The sequence below is a fragment of the Solea solea genome, chromosome 13 (assembly GCF_958295425.1).
Source record: "Solea solea chromosome 13, fSolSol10.1, whole genome shotgun sequence".
In the NCBI taxonomy this organism is placed as follows: Eukaryota; Metazoa; Chordata; class Actinopteri; order Pleuronectiformes; family Soleidae; genus Solea; species Solea solea.
Genome location: NC_081146.1, coordinates 8,753,443 through 8,770,612, shown reverse-complemented (window position 1 = coordinate 8,770,612; position 17,170 = coordinate 8,753,443). Strand labels below are relative to the sequence as shown.

General features: G+C 39.3%; 1 protein-coding gene and 1 long non-coding RNA gene across 2 annotated transcripts; both read right to left on the bottom strand.

Annotated features, from left to right (window-relative positions):
• Nucleotides 1-13,921: 13,921 nt before the first annotated feature.
• Nucleotides 13,922-15,093, bottom strand: LOC131471054 (uncharacterized). Its single transcript, XR_009241971.1, has 4 exons — nt 14,999-15,093; nt 14,755-14,796; nt 14,461-14,523; nt 13,922-14,323 (listed from the first exon to the last, which is right to left on the bottom strand). It is a non-coding gene; the product is annotated as an uncharacterized LOC131471054 (long non-coding RNA).
• A 29-nt stretch (nt 15,094-15,122) lies between these two features.
• LOC131471296 (uncharacterized) lies at nt 15,123-17,170 on the bottom strand. Its single transcript, XM_058647794.1, has 8 exons — nt 16,957-17,170; nt 16,602-16,871; nt 16,364-16,457; nt 16,130-16,197; nt 15,692-15,922; nt 15,541-15,582; nt 15,305-15,424; nt 15,123-15,185 (listed from the first exon to the last, which is right to left on the bottom strand). The coding sequence occupies exons 1-8, from the start codon at nt 17,110-17,112 to the stop codon at nt 15,123-15,125; spliced, it is 1,044 nt and encodes a 347-aa protein (XP_058503777.1). The 5' UTR covers nt 17,113-17,170.

Genomic DNA, 17,170 nt, shown 5'->3' with positions numbered 1-17,170 from the left:
CACACATCAATTTCTTATAACTTTGCCATGGAAGGTCAGATATTGACCAAACTAGTGACAATCGATGATGGGCCCTTGCTAAAGATGTCTATGCAAAAATTGTAAATTTTGAAAACATCGCCTCCTGGTGGTAACAGAAAATACAACACATGTCACAATTTCAATCACAATTTCGCATATAACTTTTACAGAATTTATTGTAGCAAACTCAAGATAGGTGAAAAAATTTAAAACACATGGTAGATGATGTGTGCATAATATGATAACAAATCCTTCAACGGAGTGGCCATGTCAACACTGCAAAGGTTTTACTCAAAACTCTTATAACTTTGCGATAGAAGGTCCTTTTCCAACCAAATGTGCTAGGGGTTCAAGATGGACCATGGCTGACGAAGTCTATGCAAAAACTGTACATTTTAAAAACAGCGCCTCCTGGTAGTAACAGAAAATACAACAAATTCACAATTCCCTTATAACTTTTACAGACTTCTTTGTATCATACTCAAAATTTATGAAAAAAAACAAAACACATTGTAGATGATGCGTGCCTAATATGAGAAGAAATCGTTTAACGTGTTGCCTGGCAAAAATGCAAAGGATTACCTAAACTGAGCGATTCAATTATGCAATACCATTTTTCGCCACATGATGGAGGCATTTGCCTACAAATCTATCAAATCTAACATTTACAGTTTCTCATGCTGTTCTAACAGGGATTGTTGTATCCACTTGAAACTTGATATGTGAGACCTCAGACCCGTCAGGAACATGTCTATAAAGCAGTAATGCCAAAGTCAAATACACGGGGGGGCAAAAATAAAAAAAGTGGAGGGCTGGGCTGGTTCATTGTTTATTAAAACTTGCAATTATTGCACATATTGAACCAATACCAATACCAATACCACAGCCTATATTGCACTTAATCATTAAATTAAATTAAATTAAATTAAATTAAATTAAATTAAATTAAATTAAGCAAAACATAAATAAAATCAGTTGCAATATTTTCTCAAGGCTCTTTCAGTAACAAATTGTAAACATTTTTTCTTCTTTTTAACAGGTAAACAGCAAAATGTTATTTTCCTTCAAAGCTCAATGGCAAGATAAATGCAAAAATGAAACAGCATGTGTTACAAAACAAATCAGTGTGCTGCTCTGATCCTCACCAATGTCTGTCTAAAAAATTAGAAGTTAGTGCAAACTTGAAAAAGTGCAAAACAGTTACATGTTTCATAGTGCCTTCTTAAGTTATATTCTTTCATAACGACACACTGTCTCCACACACAAGACACACAGGCTTTCCATTTACTTCGGTGAACATTATTCTGCCTCCCACCTGTCTTGAAACCCCATGTTTTCAGCGTCTACCTTTCTATTTGCCTATTTGGGGGAGAGGGAGATGAAAATTGACGGCGATGTTTAGTCCTCCACTGTGACTGTGATGCTGTTCATGAAGGATGACACGGGATCGCGCTCGCTTGGGGGCACTCGGTACGCGCCAATGCACTCGCAGTGCATCTTGGGATTTGTAGTATGATGGTGCTGAGGGCACATAATACTGAAAGCCGGTTTTAATAGTAATTAAATATCATCCCGCGAGCCAGAGATAACTCATTCACGGGCCTTGATTCTGACATATGTGCTGTAAGGGATAACCTCCATACAGGAAGTAGAACTCCCGAAACAGGAAGTCAAGTCTAACATTGTCCAATCTTCACAAAACTTGATATGTGAGTCAAAGGAACGTCCCTGAACACGTTTACGGACACACCTTTCACAAAACAGGAAGTCAGCCATTTTAAACAGGAAGTGCCCTCTAACTTAGCACATGGACGCTGAAAATAGTCCAAGCTGAAAATAACTACTACCGCAAGCAATTAATGAACGGGAGGTGAGCTAGAGGACTCGCACGGCGACGTGGGCGCAGGGAAACCCGCGAGCCGTCAAGCTCGAACCCGTTGATTACCGCTTGTTCTTATTATTAGGGTTCGAGCAACTTGGTTGCAAGAACCCTATTGAAACTGTGAAGATTATTCTTATTAGGGTTCGAGCAACTTGGTTGCAAGAACCCTATTGAAACTGCGAAGATTATTCTTATTAGGGTTCGAGCAACAAGGTTGCAAGAACCCTATTGAAACCGCAAGGATTATTCCGATTCTTCTTCTTCACCAAAGTAAATCGCGTTTTTGAGGCCCTGAACATGCCCCAAAACTCACCAATTTTTGCAACCGCATCAGACCTGGTGTAAATTTACATTTATTAGTGTTTCGGGGAATGTGCGTCAAAAAATGAAAGTGGGCGGGGCAAATAACTGCTCCACCCCCTAAAACGCGTGGGCCTGAGAAGCACGTTTTATGTACATGCACGAAACTTGGTACACGCGTTCCTTAGGTCGGGCCGGTCAAAAAAGTCAGCGTAGCCGAAGCTCTAAAACGAACAGGAAAGCCGCCATCTTGGATTGAAAGTTCATTTTTTGATGATTTTGGCCATATCGCACCATCGGTATTTGAACGAACTTGTCCTAGAGCTTTCATGGGATCACCTTTAAACTTGCTGAGGTCACTGTGGACAAGTTGAGGATCTAAAGTTACTGAAAACTTTTTAATAAGTATCATGGCGTACGAGAAAGGGGCCGGCAAAGTTGATGAAAATTTCAATTTTTCGCCACAGGCAACCAAACTCTTATAACTTTGCGATAGAAGGTCACATCCCAACCAAATTACCTAGGGTTGATGATGGACCATTGCTGAATAAGTCTGTGAAAAAAACGTACATTTTTAGCACAGCGCCTCCTTGTGGTAACAGAAAATACAAAAAATACACAATTTCGGTAATAACTTTTACATAGTTAATCGTATCAAACTCAAAATTTGTGAAAATGTTCAAAACACATGATAGATGATGCGTGCGTAATATGATAACAAATCGTCCAACGGTGTTGCCATGGCAACACTGCAAAGTCAGATATTTGTGACAAATAAACAAACTGCTACAACTTTGCGAATCCGAGTCCAATCTGAACCAAACTTGCTTGGATTGATGATAGTCCAGCCCTGAAGACGCCTATATGAAAATATTCACTTTCAAAAACAGCGCCCCCTGGTGACAGCAGACACTATGACGCCTGGTATTTGAATGAACTAGTCCTAGAGCTTTTGTGCGATCACCTTCAAACTTTGTGAGGTCACTGTGGACAAGTTGAGGATCTAAAGTTATTAAAAGTTTTTCAAAATGTCGCATGGTTTTCGAGATAGGGGGCGCCAAAGTTGGCGTTCATTCATATTTCTCACAACAAAAGGCAAAACTCTTACAACCCGTAAAACTTGTCCTCCTGAGGAGCACGTTGAATGTACATGCATGAAACTTGGTACTCACGCGTTCCTTAGGTCCAGACGGTCAAAAAAGTCAGCGTAACCGAAGCTCTAAAACGAATAGGAAAGCCGCCATCTTGGATTGAAAGTACATTTTTGGCAGATTTTGGCCATTTCGCACCAATGGTATGTGAACGCACTTGTCATAGAGCTTTAATGGGATCCCCTTCAAACTTTGTGAGGTCACTGTGGACAAGTTGAGGATCTAAAGATATTAAAAGTTTTTCAAAATGTCGCATGGTTTTTGAGATAGGGGGCGCCAAAGTTGGCGTTCATTCATATTCTTCACAACAAAAGGCAAAACTCTTATAACCCCTAACACTTGTCCTCCTGAGGAGCACGTTTAATGTACATGCACTAAACTTGGTACTCACGCGTTCCTTAGGTCGGGACGGTCAAAAAATTCAAAGCAGCCTAAGCTCTAAAACGAACAAGAAAGCCGCCATCTTGGATTGAAAGTACATTTTTAGCAGATTTTGGCCATTTCGTACCAATGGTATGTGAACGCACTTGTCATAGAGCTTTGATGGGATCACCTTCAAACTTTGTGAGGTCACTGTGGACAAGTTGAGGATCCAAAGGTATCAAAATCTTTTCATTAAGTATCACGACGAACAAGAAGAAGGGCGGCAAAGTTGGCGAAAATCACGATTCCTCGCAACACACAACAATTTCTTATAACTTTGCCATGGAAGGTCAGCTATTAACCAAACTAGTGACAATCGATGATGGGCCCTTGCTAAAGATGTCTATGCAAAAACTGTAAATTTTGAAAACATCGCCTCCTGGTGGTAACAGAAAATACAACACATGTCACAATTTCAATCACAATTTCGCATATAACTTTTACAGAATTTATTGTAGCAAACTCAAGATAGGTGAAAAAATTTAAAACACATGGTAGATGATGTGTGCATAATATGATAACAAATCCTTCAACGGTGTTGCCATGTCAACACTGCAAAGGTTTTACTCAAAACTCTTATAACTTTGCGATAGAAGGTCCTTTTCCAACCAAATGTGCTAGGGGTTCAAGATGGACCATGGCTGACGAAGTCTATGCAAAAACTGTACATTTTAAAAACAGCGCCTCCTGGTAGTAACAGAAAATACAACAAATTCACAATTCCCTTATAACTTTTACAGACTTCTTTGTATCATACTCAAAATTTATGAAAAAAAACAAAACACATTGTAGATGATGCGTGCCTAATATGAGAAGAAATCGTTTCACGGTGTTGCCATGGCAAAATGCAGTAGTTTGTTCATGCAATACCCTTTTTCGCCACATGATGGAGGCATTTGCCTACAAATCTGTCAAATCTAACATAAACAGTTTTTCAGTCTAATACAGGGGGGGGCCAAAAAAATAAAATGGTACAAGTGGAGGGCCGGGCTGGTTCAATGTTCATTAAAACTTGCAATTATTGCACATATTGAACCAATACCAATACCACAGCCTATATTGCACTTAATCATTAAATTAAATTAAGCAAAACATAAATAAAATCAGTTGCAATATTAACAAATTGAAAACGTTTTTCCTTCTTCTTTTTTTTAACAGGTAAACAGCAAAATGTTATTTTCCTTCAAAGCTCAATGGCAAGATAAATGCACAAATGAAACAGCATGCATTATAAAAACAAATCAATGTGCTGCTCTGATCCTCACCAATGTCTGTCTTTTACAATGTCCGATCCGCACGAAACTTGATATGTGAGTCAAGGGACCTTCCATGAACACGTTTACGCACACGCTTTTCACCCAACAGGAAGTTGGCCATCTTAAACAGGAAGTGGCCTTTAACTGGGCTGTACATTGTCCTATCCCCACAAAACTTGATATGCGAGTCAAGGGACCTTCCCTGAACACGTTTACAGACACGCCTTTCACCCAACAGGAAGTTGGCCATTTAAACAGGAAGTGCCCTTTTAACTGGGCTGTACAATGTCCGATCCGCACGAAACTTGATATGTGAGTCAAGGGACCTTCCCTGAACACGTTTACGGACACGCCTTTCACCCAACAGGAAGTCGGCCATTTTAATTATTATTATTCCTCTAAATCAATTGCCTTTTTGAGGCCTTTCCCATACACGATAACTCACCAACTTTTGCGAGTGCATAAAACCTGGTGTAAATTAAGTCTGAAAGTACTTTGGGGACACTGCGTACAAAATTGGAAGTGTAACATTGTATGATATGCACAAACCTTGATATGTGAGTCAAGGGACTGTCCCTGAACACGTTTACAGACACACCTTTCACCCAACAGGAATTTCGGCCATTCTAAACAGGAAGTGCTCTCTGACTTTGCTGCTGGGGACATTGAGCAAAGACTTAAGACTTCAGTACATCTGTTTGACATAACAGATTGTACAAAACTCATTTAATATAACACTCTTATGTTGAGTGTGCATAATTATCATGTATGAAAAATATGAATATAAAAACACTTTTGCAACAAAAACATGCAAAACACTGATTTTGCTACACTTCAAGAAAATATATGCATTAGGACAACTTTACAACTGCAGCATACATGACATAGCCAAAAAAACAACCAGGAAATTCAAAGGGGTACAATTTCACAAACTTTTATTTAGATTGCAAAATAAAAACAGCCATAATTTCTGACATACTTAATATTTCATTAAGTGTAACACACATAGTAGAGAATTCCAACAGTTGAGCAACAGTGGAGAGAACTCCACTGTTTAAAAAGTTTAAGAACTTTTAAACAGGAAGATATCTCAGACAGAACCAGAATCAAACATGTGCAGCCATCTGCCTTGAATGGTTGGGGTGGAAAAGTGAAAGAGGTTACAGGGGAGAAGTGGGGGGGCAAAAAGAGGGGACGACAAAGTTATAATGGAGGAGCAGGGTAGAAAGAAGAGAGAGAGACATAGACATACATAGACAAACATCAAATGCATTACAGTGTTGCTAAGTTGGACATACATGTCATTTATTCAAACAGTAACATAATTATTTTATTACATTGTCTTCATGATGTGACATAAATACAAATTCAAATAAATTTATACACAATCACAACCTACAACCCAGAATACACGGGTATCTGCACAGCAAAACAAATAGGTCATTTACACTAACAACAATATCAATACAACACAACAACACATCTCATACAACAGCAATTTCATAGTGTATTAACACATTTTATACAAAAAACACAACAGCACTTTCATGTATAGCAATAACACTTCATACCACAAATACAACAGCAATTTCATAAACAGCAATGACACATTACGTACAACAAATAAAACAGCAATTTCATATACAGCCATAACACCTCTCATACATTTCACACATTTAAATTCATAATGTAGTAACACATGCCCACAAACAAACAATTCATAAAAGAGACTGAAAACAACAAAAAAATTGATTATTCCAGTTGTCATGTTGGGTCAAGCACCCACAATGTGGAGGCATAAACTGCAATCACTTCAATAAATATAAGACTGCCTCATGATCACTAAAGTATGTAGGCAGCACTAATGATTCTGCCCCATTATCTGCTCTTTTAACGTAAATGTGATCAATTAAAGTGCCCTTCTCTGTTGTTGCTTTTGTTACAATTTGCATATATCCTTTCGCTGTTAAAAGTGGACAAGTTGCTGATGATTTTAAAATATCATCGTTAAAGTCTCCCATGACTGCAATGGTTCCATTTACTGAATCCAGCCAATCAAGAAAGTTGCCTAAATGTTTCTTAAATAATGTCATGGGATAACATGGTGGTCGATATATAACTGCAACAACTAGATTATGTGAAGTAAATTTGGACACTATGCATTCCAAATTAAAAGGAGGAACTTCTTTTATCTCAAATTCTGTGTTTGATGCAATATAAATGCCAACACCACCATGTAGTTGATCTTTTAATGTAACTAGTCTGGGTTCATCACTACTGTAAGATGAACTGCGTGAACAACCATAAAAGCTATAACCCTCAATATTTATTGATTCCATTGAAAAATCTGCTGCTAACCATGTCTCAGTGACAGCAATACAGTTCAGCTGTAACTGCTGTGTACACAACACCAAATCTGGCACATGTCGAGTCAATCCCTGCACATTCATCAAAAAAACACCAAACCTGCTTGCCCTCAATTGCTGCCCTAATAAACTATCAACTAAGAATGGAGACATTGTTTGGATTGCATCTTTAATGTCACCCCTACAATAAATCTTCTTCTCGTCAAACTGTTCAATGATCAAACCTGACAAACTCCTGACTCGACTTAGAGCAACATACGCCTGTCCAGCTGCAAATATCTTGTCAAAACAAACAACAATATTATTTACTGTGATGCCCTGAACTTTGTGTATTGTACACGCCCATGCTAACTTAAGTGGGTATTGACGTCTCAAACCACCTTTCTTACAAGCTCTCTCCTCCTCTGGAGCAATAGCTGTAGAACCTGCTACATCAGCTGAAACACTTGGTGATTGTCGTCTCCTCTCTGCACCTACATTCTCATCATCAAATTTAACATAAACTTTTATTGGAAACTGAACACCCTCTGATTTGACAATACGTGTTACAACACCACAAGCGCCATTCACCAGGCCATCACTCACATCAACATTTTGACACAACATCACACGTGCACCCTCACCTAACAACAACTGTTCAGCCAAATAAGTATTCTTAGCTTTGGCATGATGGCCTTGAATTAACTCCAACTTCCCTGTTCTCCTGTTGTTCTGAAAATCCTGAGCTTCAATAGTGACATAGTCACGACAAACATCATACAAACGCTGAATATTATGTGCATTGACTTGTTGATTTGTCGCATAAATGTGTAAATCTGAGCTGACTTCACCAGTTTCACAATGTTTTAAAGTGTCAACATCACTTCTTAACATTGGTGTCCCTTTGCTATGAGTCCTGACCCTGTTCAACAATTCCGCAAACGCACTGTCTTTCTGCCTGATCACTTCTGTTAAATGCACAACTGAAAATAAAGACCACAAGTCAATATTCAAATCCTCCACATACAGGGGTTTTCCTCTTACTGGAGGTAACTGGTAAAAATCTCCGACAGCAATGACACAAATGTTTCCAAATGGGAGGTTACCACTCTGTTTCATTTGCCGTAATCTACCGTGAATGTATGCCAAAAGATTGGGATTTACCATTGAGATTTCATCTATTATCAAAATTTGCAAATCAGTGAATTTTGCACGGAGAGAATTGATCTTTTCTTCACCTAGTGGACTGTACGGTAAGCGTACATCTATTCCAATACTGAATGTGTGGTGAATTGTTGCTGCATTCAGATTGTATGCAGCAATACCTGTTGGTGCAGTTATTAAAACACTCACATTGTCAGGATTACTGCACAACGGTGATAATAACCTCATTGACTCGTACTGAATAGCTTTGATTAAATGACTTTTACCAGTTCCAGCACCACCTGTAATAAAGACATGTAGAGGAGGTGGATTTTTCCCTGAACACTTATCTAAACACCACTGCCGAGTTTGATAAAAAACACGCATCTGTGTATCATTCAAAGACCTAACCAATGACAAGCCATCACTCCTACACATTACATTGTTCCCTTTTTCTAAATGTTGTACCTGTTCACGATTAACAGCTAAATCTGGAATATGCTCCTGCTGATCGACCTCTGCTTCCTGTCTCTCTGCCATTTCCTCCACAGCCTCTAAACGTTCCAACTCCTGTTCTGGACACAATTGACACCACGCATCTTCTTCCACACCATCTAAATTAATCCTATTTTGAATATCGTCTAACATGTCTGCATCAACTTCAAACCTGCTCCTATTATCATCAACCACTGTTTTTACTTGATGTACAGATCCGTCACACAACACAACATTACCATTGTTATAAAACTGTTGGAATGTTTCAAAACCCTCTGGTTTTAACTGCTCATCAACACGATATGGCATGAACAACTGTAATCTACTCAAATGAAACAATTCTGGATTTTTTGTTACTGAGAACCGAGCATAACGCACTACAGCAGGTTCTGTTCTGACTCTCTTTGTAACAAAACCACAATTGTTGCTCAACGCAATTTTTGTTTTACAGTTTTCATTTTTACTTAATACCCGATACTCTGAAGCAAATGTTGCAATACACATGTCATTAAATATGCTATCATTGGGCCTGTTCTTATACCTGTCAACCAAACTGGTCATCCACATCTCTTCTGTGTTAATATCATTTGTAGCTGCCCTTTGTTTTAACACATTTAAAGGCAAACTCATCTTTACTACATTCTCCCCTGTTGGTACAAACATGACCTTCCTAGAACACTCCTTCAAATGCATATTAGTCAACCTATAAACTGCTTCCTGAGCACACACATCCCTGTTGTGTAAATAAACACCACCTAGTTTTTTTAGAGCCTCTTTAGCACTAGCATTACCATCTTTAGCTGCTTCCCTTTGGGCATTTGATAATAACAACCCCATTTCCTTTTCTGCCTTTGAAATGTATGAAATGATATACACAACACATGCATAGGCATCCACCACATACTGAATGTCCAAGTTTGCATTCCAACACTTCAAAAGTTGCTTATTATACTGATTAACCCAAGCCTCTTTCACCTGCCTCTTTAACACGACTTTGGTACCTGTAGTCGTTCGATTGAATGCATCTTCAAATGCTTCCTGAGTTACATTTAAAGTTTCAAACAACTGCTCCACTGTATCAAAGCTCTGATTTTCATCCGACAGTGCTTCCTTAATTTTTGCCAAAATTTCATGAGCCCTTACTTTACGCGCCTTCCTTTCTTCAAAATCACGCTCTTTACATTTAAGGCACACAGTCTCTGTTGAATCAGTTTTTTCACAATTACATCTTTCTATCTCCTCATCAACTTTAACACGACTAATAAATGTTTGTGCAGATGCTGGCCTCGGAAAATTAAAACGGCACACTGTGTTTTTCTTTTTACATGTTTTAGAGTGGCGCTTTGAATGCACCTGCACAGATGACACAATGTCCAATAATGTGTCATCATCAGAGGGTAGTTCACTTGTAACATATTGGTCAATAAACTCAACTACCTCTTCATCTGAGTTTTGGTCAATTAAGGGGGCATTCTCAATCCAAAACAGGCAATGTACATGTGGAGACCCGCGCTGCTGAAATTCAACACGATAAAAATAGTCCTTAATTTTACCTATAGGGTTTGAGGGAGACATAAGGACTTCCCTCAAAAAACAATGCCATCGAAAATCAAACATTCTAGCTGCAGTTACAGGATTACGACGCAACAACTCACATTTGTCTGCCCACTGTAACTCCTCAGCTGTCTGTTCTCTCCCTTCCTGTTTCAAAATACTACCGAGTAAGTTTGTCCAGCGCATGTCTGCTGCAGAAAATGAACAAAACCAAGTGGGTACACCAAGCTGACGCACACATGCAAGTAAATCACGCTGCGCTGCCTGCCAAAATGAAGGAGTGCCTCTAATAGGCTTAAGGAAACGATAACCATCATCAAACTCTAACAACTTCCTTAAAGACTCCTCATTATTCACCACATCTCTAACTCTTTTAGGAACATGACTTCCTTTGCCTTTCCTCAAAGCTATAGACACATTCGACACAACCTGCTCCAACTCTGACATGTACTGTGCAAAAAAAATATACTCCACATTCTGGGCAAACCTGCCATCAGCATGAAGAATGCGGTTATTGAAATAGCGCGACAATGTCAACCGATGCTCTCTATTGTCATGAAACACAGAATGTCCCTGTGGAAACAACACTGGAAAACATTTAGCTTCATTCTCACGATTAGAAAGTAACTTCACAGGACTGTTACCTTCTGCTGGAGCCACATTAAAAACACCCTCATAATACTGATCAAGTGTTTCCTGACCAATATCTACAGGCATGAGACAAGTGTCCTGAAACATACAATGTTGCTGCCTGTCATGCAACAGTTCATCCTCACCTTCATCCACCTTGGCAGGTGTTTCATCCTTTCCAACACAAACATCACTATCCTGTACTACACTCTCATTCTCTTGTTCGCGACAAAAGTCATTCAGCCAGTCTTCATTAAAATCAACATCTTTATAGTACATGTTATTCTGTTTCAAATATGACAAAGCCTGCCTTATACGCATTGTATCAACATACTGATACTCATAATGTCCTTTATACGTTAGCTTACGCTTGAGTTTCACGCGCAACAAAGACCCCTCCATGTTTGAGCGAGGTAGCAAATTATTTGTCTCCACAATATTTGCTGGGACACACGTCACTGGTCCATGAACACCATTTTGTCCTCCTTTAGGCAATGCCAACACTTTCATAAAGGGAATATGCCTGGCAATCAAATGTTGCTCTAAACTATTTAAACAAGCCAATTCAGGAGGAACAGGATGAACACTTAAATTATTAACAACACATTCAGCAGGAGTCATTTTCCTATTTATCTTGGAATTGCAATTGTAACAAATCCACAAGTGTCCTCTAGGTGAATCCAACATCTGACATGAACTTGCACAGTTGTCATTGCATTTATGTAAATAGTCCTCTGAAATACATTGCGCTGCAATTAACGCCATGTCTGCACTCTTGTTATAGTGACTTTTATTACAGTTTATCACCTGTTTTTTAAACAACAACCTTTGACAAACACAACACACAAAATCTGGTCCATCTTTCACTTTAGCCAAAAACTGCTCCATGACAAAATCAAAATCTACTGCCTTGTCTTTCAATAGCTGTTTTTTCACTTTGTTCCCTGCTCTAACACTCTCCTGAAACTCTGGATTACTTTTGTACTTTCTTACACTACTACTTCTTTTCTTCTGTCTGTAGCTGACATTTAAACAATACCTATTTTTGCTCATCTGTTTCATTTTATCTCTATGGCTGACATCTTGTGTGTACTTCACTTTATTTAAATTCTTCTTTTTCTCTCTATGGCTGACATCTTGTGTGTATCTTACTTTATTTAAATACTTCTTTTTCTCTCTATAGCTAACATCTTGTGTGTATTGTACTTTCATTAAATTCTTCTTCTTCTCTCTATAGCTGACATCTTGCATGTATTTTACTTTAGACCATTCCTGACGTTTCAACTTCTCTAACATATTTTCTGTATAATGACTTTTCTTTTTTAATACATATCTATTTTTCAGATATTTGGAAAAACAATAGTTTACATTAGAAGTACACATCTTGTCTGTTCTCTGTGCCTTTACTTTACTGTGCTGTCTAAGATTGTAGCCTGTTGTAGCCTCACCTACTTTACAGTAACCATAACAATACAGTGACTGTGGCTGATGAACACAAACAACAGTCTCATAGTGGTTACCACTGACATTATCTAAGTACACTGCCTGACTGGAAAACTGCCTATTCTTACAACTATATTCAAGCCAGCGATCACCAATGTAAGTGAAAATGGAAACTCCTAAACAATCTGCTGCTGCTTGAATCTCAACCTCTGTCGCCCAACTGCCGACATAACGCATCCTTGACTTAACGACATATTCTGACACTGACGAGAACTCACTTCTCAAAATGCTCTCATAAGATACAGCATTGTCTTCTAATTGTTTAACTACAGCTAATCTAATTTTCCTGTGATTCTTTTGTGAACCACACACAGCTTGACTGACTGATCTAAAAAAACAGTTGCCATCACCAACTATTGGGTCCTTTTTGCACGGAGCCCCCAACACACCAACTATTGAAAACACATCGTCGACTTTCTCTGACTCAACATGTAATTTGTCACATAAAGTTCGAGCTACATCATTACGAACAGGGTTAAACACCAACTCCTTAACTGTAACCTCACTAACAAATGCTACATCTGAATCAATTGGGTCAGTCCTTTTAACCCTCTTTGAAGTACGAGTAGGCATTGTAGTAGCCTTGCGCTTTGCACCAATCTTCCCTGAAGATGACTGGCTAGCACCATCATCTACTTTCACAGTGACACGAACACCAGCAATCTCAAACAACTTCTGTGTCCCTCTGAATCCTGCAGCAAAACAACTAACATGCTGAATCAAGTGTTCAAGACTACTAAAATACACAACAACACTCTTTCCTTTGGGATGCACCATCCCATCTGCACTGCGTGCATGAGAGTCAACAACAGCAAACTGTTCTCCTTCCCTAATAATCCCACAAGTACGGGATAACAATGTGAAAAAGCATGTGTCATATTCCATACACATCTTTTTCAAACCGTCCTTGAGAGTTGTGCACACACCTGCATCAATAAACTCTCCCTCAACCACATTGACATCCCCAGTCACAAAGTCACCATACTCAAAATCATAACTATGGCCATCTTTATCCAACTGCTTTGGTAACTCTGGAATACACGGGATAGTGTGCCCACCACAAATCAAGTTATTGTCACGCAAAGATGTGTAGATCTTGTCACCACAAACAACAGCCTTGTCCAGATGTCTCGTTTGCCAAGAAAACACACTCTTGGTCTTATGCATAGCCATGGCAGCCAAACTTACTGCCATACACTGTACACCTCTATATTTAAAACGCTTATCCCCCTGATGAAAAGATCCCCTCACAGAACGCAACCCAAAACTTCGAGGCACAGTATCAAAGCACCCAAAAGAAATGGAACCCTCACTGTCTGTATCAGAGATCACTGTGACCTCATCTACACCTGCCCCAACAGACCCTGAACCTTGGGCTAGTGGCAAAGTATCAGTCCACCCAAAAGAAATGGAACCCTCACTGTCTGTATCAGAGACCACTATGATCTCCTCTTCACCTGAACTAACAGACCCAGCATCAAACGTTACCGGCAAAATATAAACATTCGCAGCGACCTTACTTTGGATGAGGTCTGGGGAGCTGTGCAGAAGGGGACAGTCTTCGATGGTCACAGGTGATGGTCCACTTATCACCTCCACAACATCTGCAGCTGCACCCTGCTACAAAACACACTGAATGTGAGACTCACACATGACTTCACAATAACTTCCTCACTATGTTACAACTACCAGAATGTTTGAGCACTATCAACACTAACTAAATTCTTTATAAAATCATAATCTAAATAATGACTAACCTGCTGAGAAGAACACCTCTTCTTGAAGACAATGCGTCTGCGGGGACGCTCCACAGGGACCTCCTGATGAAAAAAAAACAAATCAATCTTGTTACACATTGTCACACAGCTGTATTGTACATTTATAACAGCCTGGACTTGTGATACTTTTCAGGGAATCAAATATTGGAAAATTCAACATTTGCATATGCAAGTCAATCTTGACCATCAACTACTAATATAAACAGTGAAATTTGTTTTAACTTATTTAAGAGCAGAATACATTTATATACATTTCACACAATCTGCCCTTACCTCCACAGCCTTGGGCACTCCAGGCCAATCCCCCACCTCCACCTGAGACAAAAACAAAAAAGAACACAGCAAACACATTAACTGCATGCTCTTCCACAATTTACTGCCCAACACCAGAAATAAAATGTAACACGCTCAACCAGCTGGTTCCCACAGCCCTTCCAACTTACAGTATGAATAAAATAACAAGGTGTTGCATAATCCATTCATAAAATTATACAACTTTCACACAATGTGCACTTACCGACACAGCCTTGGGAAGTTCAGGCCACTCCTCCACCTTCACCTTAGAAAAAAAAACAGCAAACAAATTACTTCCATGTTCTTACACAATTGACTGCCAAACACTAGAAAACAAATACAACGTCTCAAACCTTCTGTTTCCCACAGCTCTTCTTTGAAGCAAAAGGGCTCCTAGGACGCTTGACCCCCTAAAAGAATAATAACAAAATGCTTAAATTGCAACAACTTCAAATAATGACATCAGTCTTGACAGTTCATTTTTCCAAATTGAATCATTGGCTAATAAACACTCTTGCATGCACATTACCGTTGGTCCCTTGGCAGAAGTACTGGGCTCCTTCTGATCAAGATTGCCCGGACGGACACTGTCCATCATCTCCAACATTGGTGGGCTGAACCACACAGGAGTGAGAGGGATGTAACAATCCTTGTGAGACAAAAAAGAAAGAATTTTAGTCACAACTTCCGTTGAGAAAACATACAGATAGATACATCAATCAATAAACATAGATATCAAAAGGTGAATTAAAAAACAAAACATACCCTGAGCTGAACCTTCCCTCCCTTAGGGGGCGAGCTGCTCCCCTGTAATGAAAAATATAATTTTATACATGTACATTTTGACCATTTGTGCAGTGAATTGCTTGGAAATGTTTCTGTTTCTCCTAAAACACAAAGTGTGCAACTCATTTACCGTCCTGCGTGGTTCAACCACCTTCCAATCCAATGGGTTGTGCAACGGACGTGGAGAGCAGGCCTCTCCAACCACAACCAACCTCGGAGCCAGACGAGGAGCAGGAGCAGGAACAGCTGGCAACATGCTACGCGACTCCTCCTGTGCAACAGCCATCGCTAGCTCCAGACTGGATTTGTCGCATAGCAATGTCACCAGCGTCCTCATCCCAGATCCATCACTCAGGTGCACCTGCAAAAATATGAGATCAAACTCAAATTAACAGCACTGTCAATACTGTTGCTAATCTGCAAAATAAACTTTGTCTGATCAACTTATTAATAATGATGATAATAATAATAACACATTTCATTTATACAGTGCTTTAACAAACTCTGAAAAAAAAATAGTATATATGTAAAGGTAAGAAAGGACAATAAACAAATAATTTCCACTTACCCCATCCCAACTCCACAGGTCACGCTGGCTGAGAGGAAAGAACTCTGCAATAGAGTAGTACCTCACACCTAAACAAACAAATATAATGTTTGTTTAAATAAAATAAAATCTGTTTGCATCATATTAATTTAAAAACATTCTGAATGTGACAGAAATGATCTTTCTCCATATGCCATAAAAGCCAATGACACGTACAACTTGAATTAGACTGAACTAAATATTTTTGGTCCATACCCTTGCGTGCAGCCACACGGTGAAACTCCTGGCGAAAAAGTTCCTGCAAGTCCTGATCCACGTTCCGGCGCGGAGGGAAGTCCAGGACAAACAACTATAACAACACATAACATTATTTAAAAACAAGCAATATAATAATCACAAACATGCATTGAAATAAAAAGAAATTATCTACAACAGCCTATAAAGCCACATTAATTATGATTGGAAAGACGTGAACATATTAAAATAATCTTGCCTTCGGCCACCGAGACAAGGCACTGGTGAGAAGCTCCTCAAAGTCCACTGCAGCCTGATCCAAAGTCCCCTTAGTCAAGTTGTTGCTGGGCGCAAGAACACAAACAAGGTCAGGTGTCCTGGGAAGGACTGCACTCACCATCTCAGTCCTCAGGTCCTTGGCGTCAGCGCCTGGCGTTGACATGAGACCAAAAGAAAGCTGCTTGTGCGAAATCTTCACATGGCCATCAACAATGGCGCGCAGGTGGGAATCACCGACAAAAAGAACAAACTATAACAATAGAAAAGATTTATTTAAAAACATTAATAACTACGCCTCACATAAATAATTATGTTTGTAAATTCAAAATCAATACCTTCTTGTCAGGTGACTCGGCTGGGATGATCATCTTGTGACTCCTGCCAGTCAGGGGTGAAACTGGCCAGGTGCTCACACGGTGGCGACGACCAGTACCATGACCTAGATAAAAAGACAAAACATTAAAATAGAAGAACACATCACCCAAATACATTGTGCACGTACAAAATACATTAAAGACACTGACCACATGCACTCTCCAAAGAATTTAA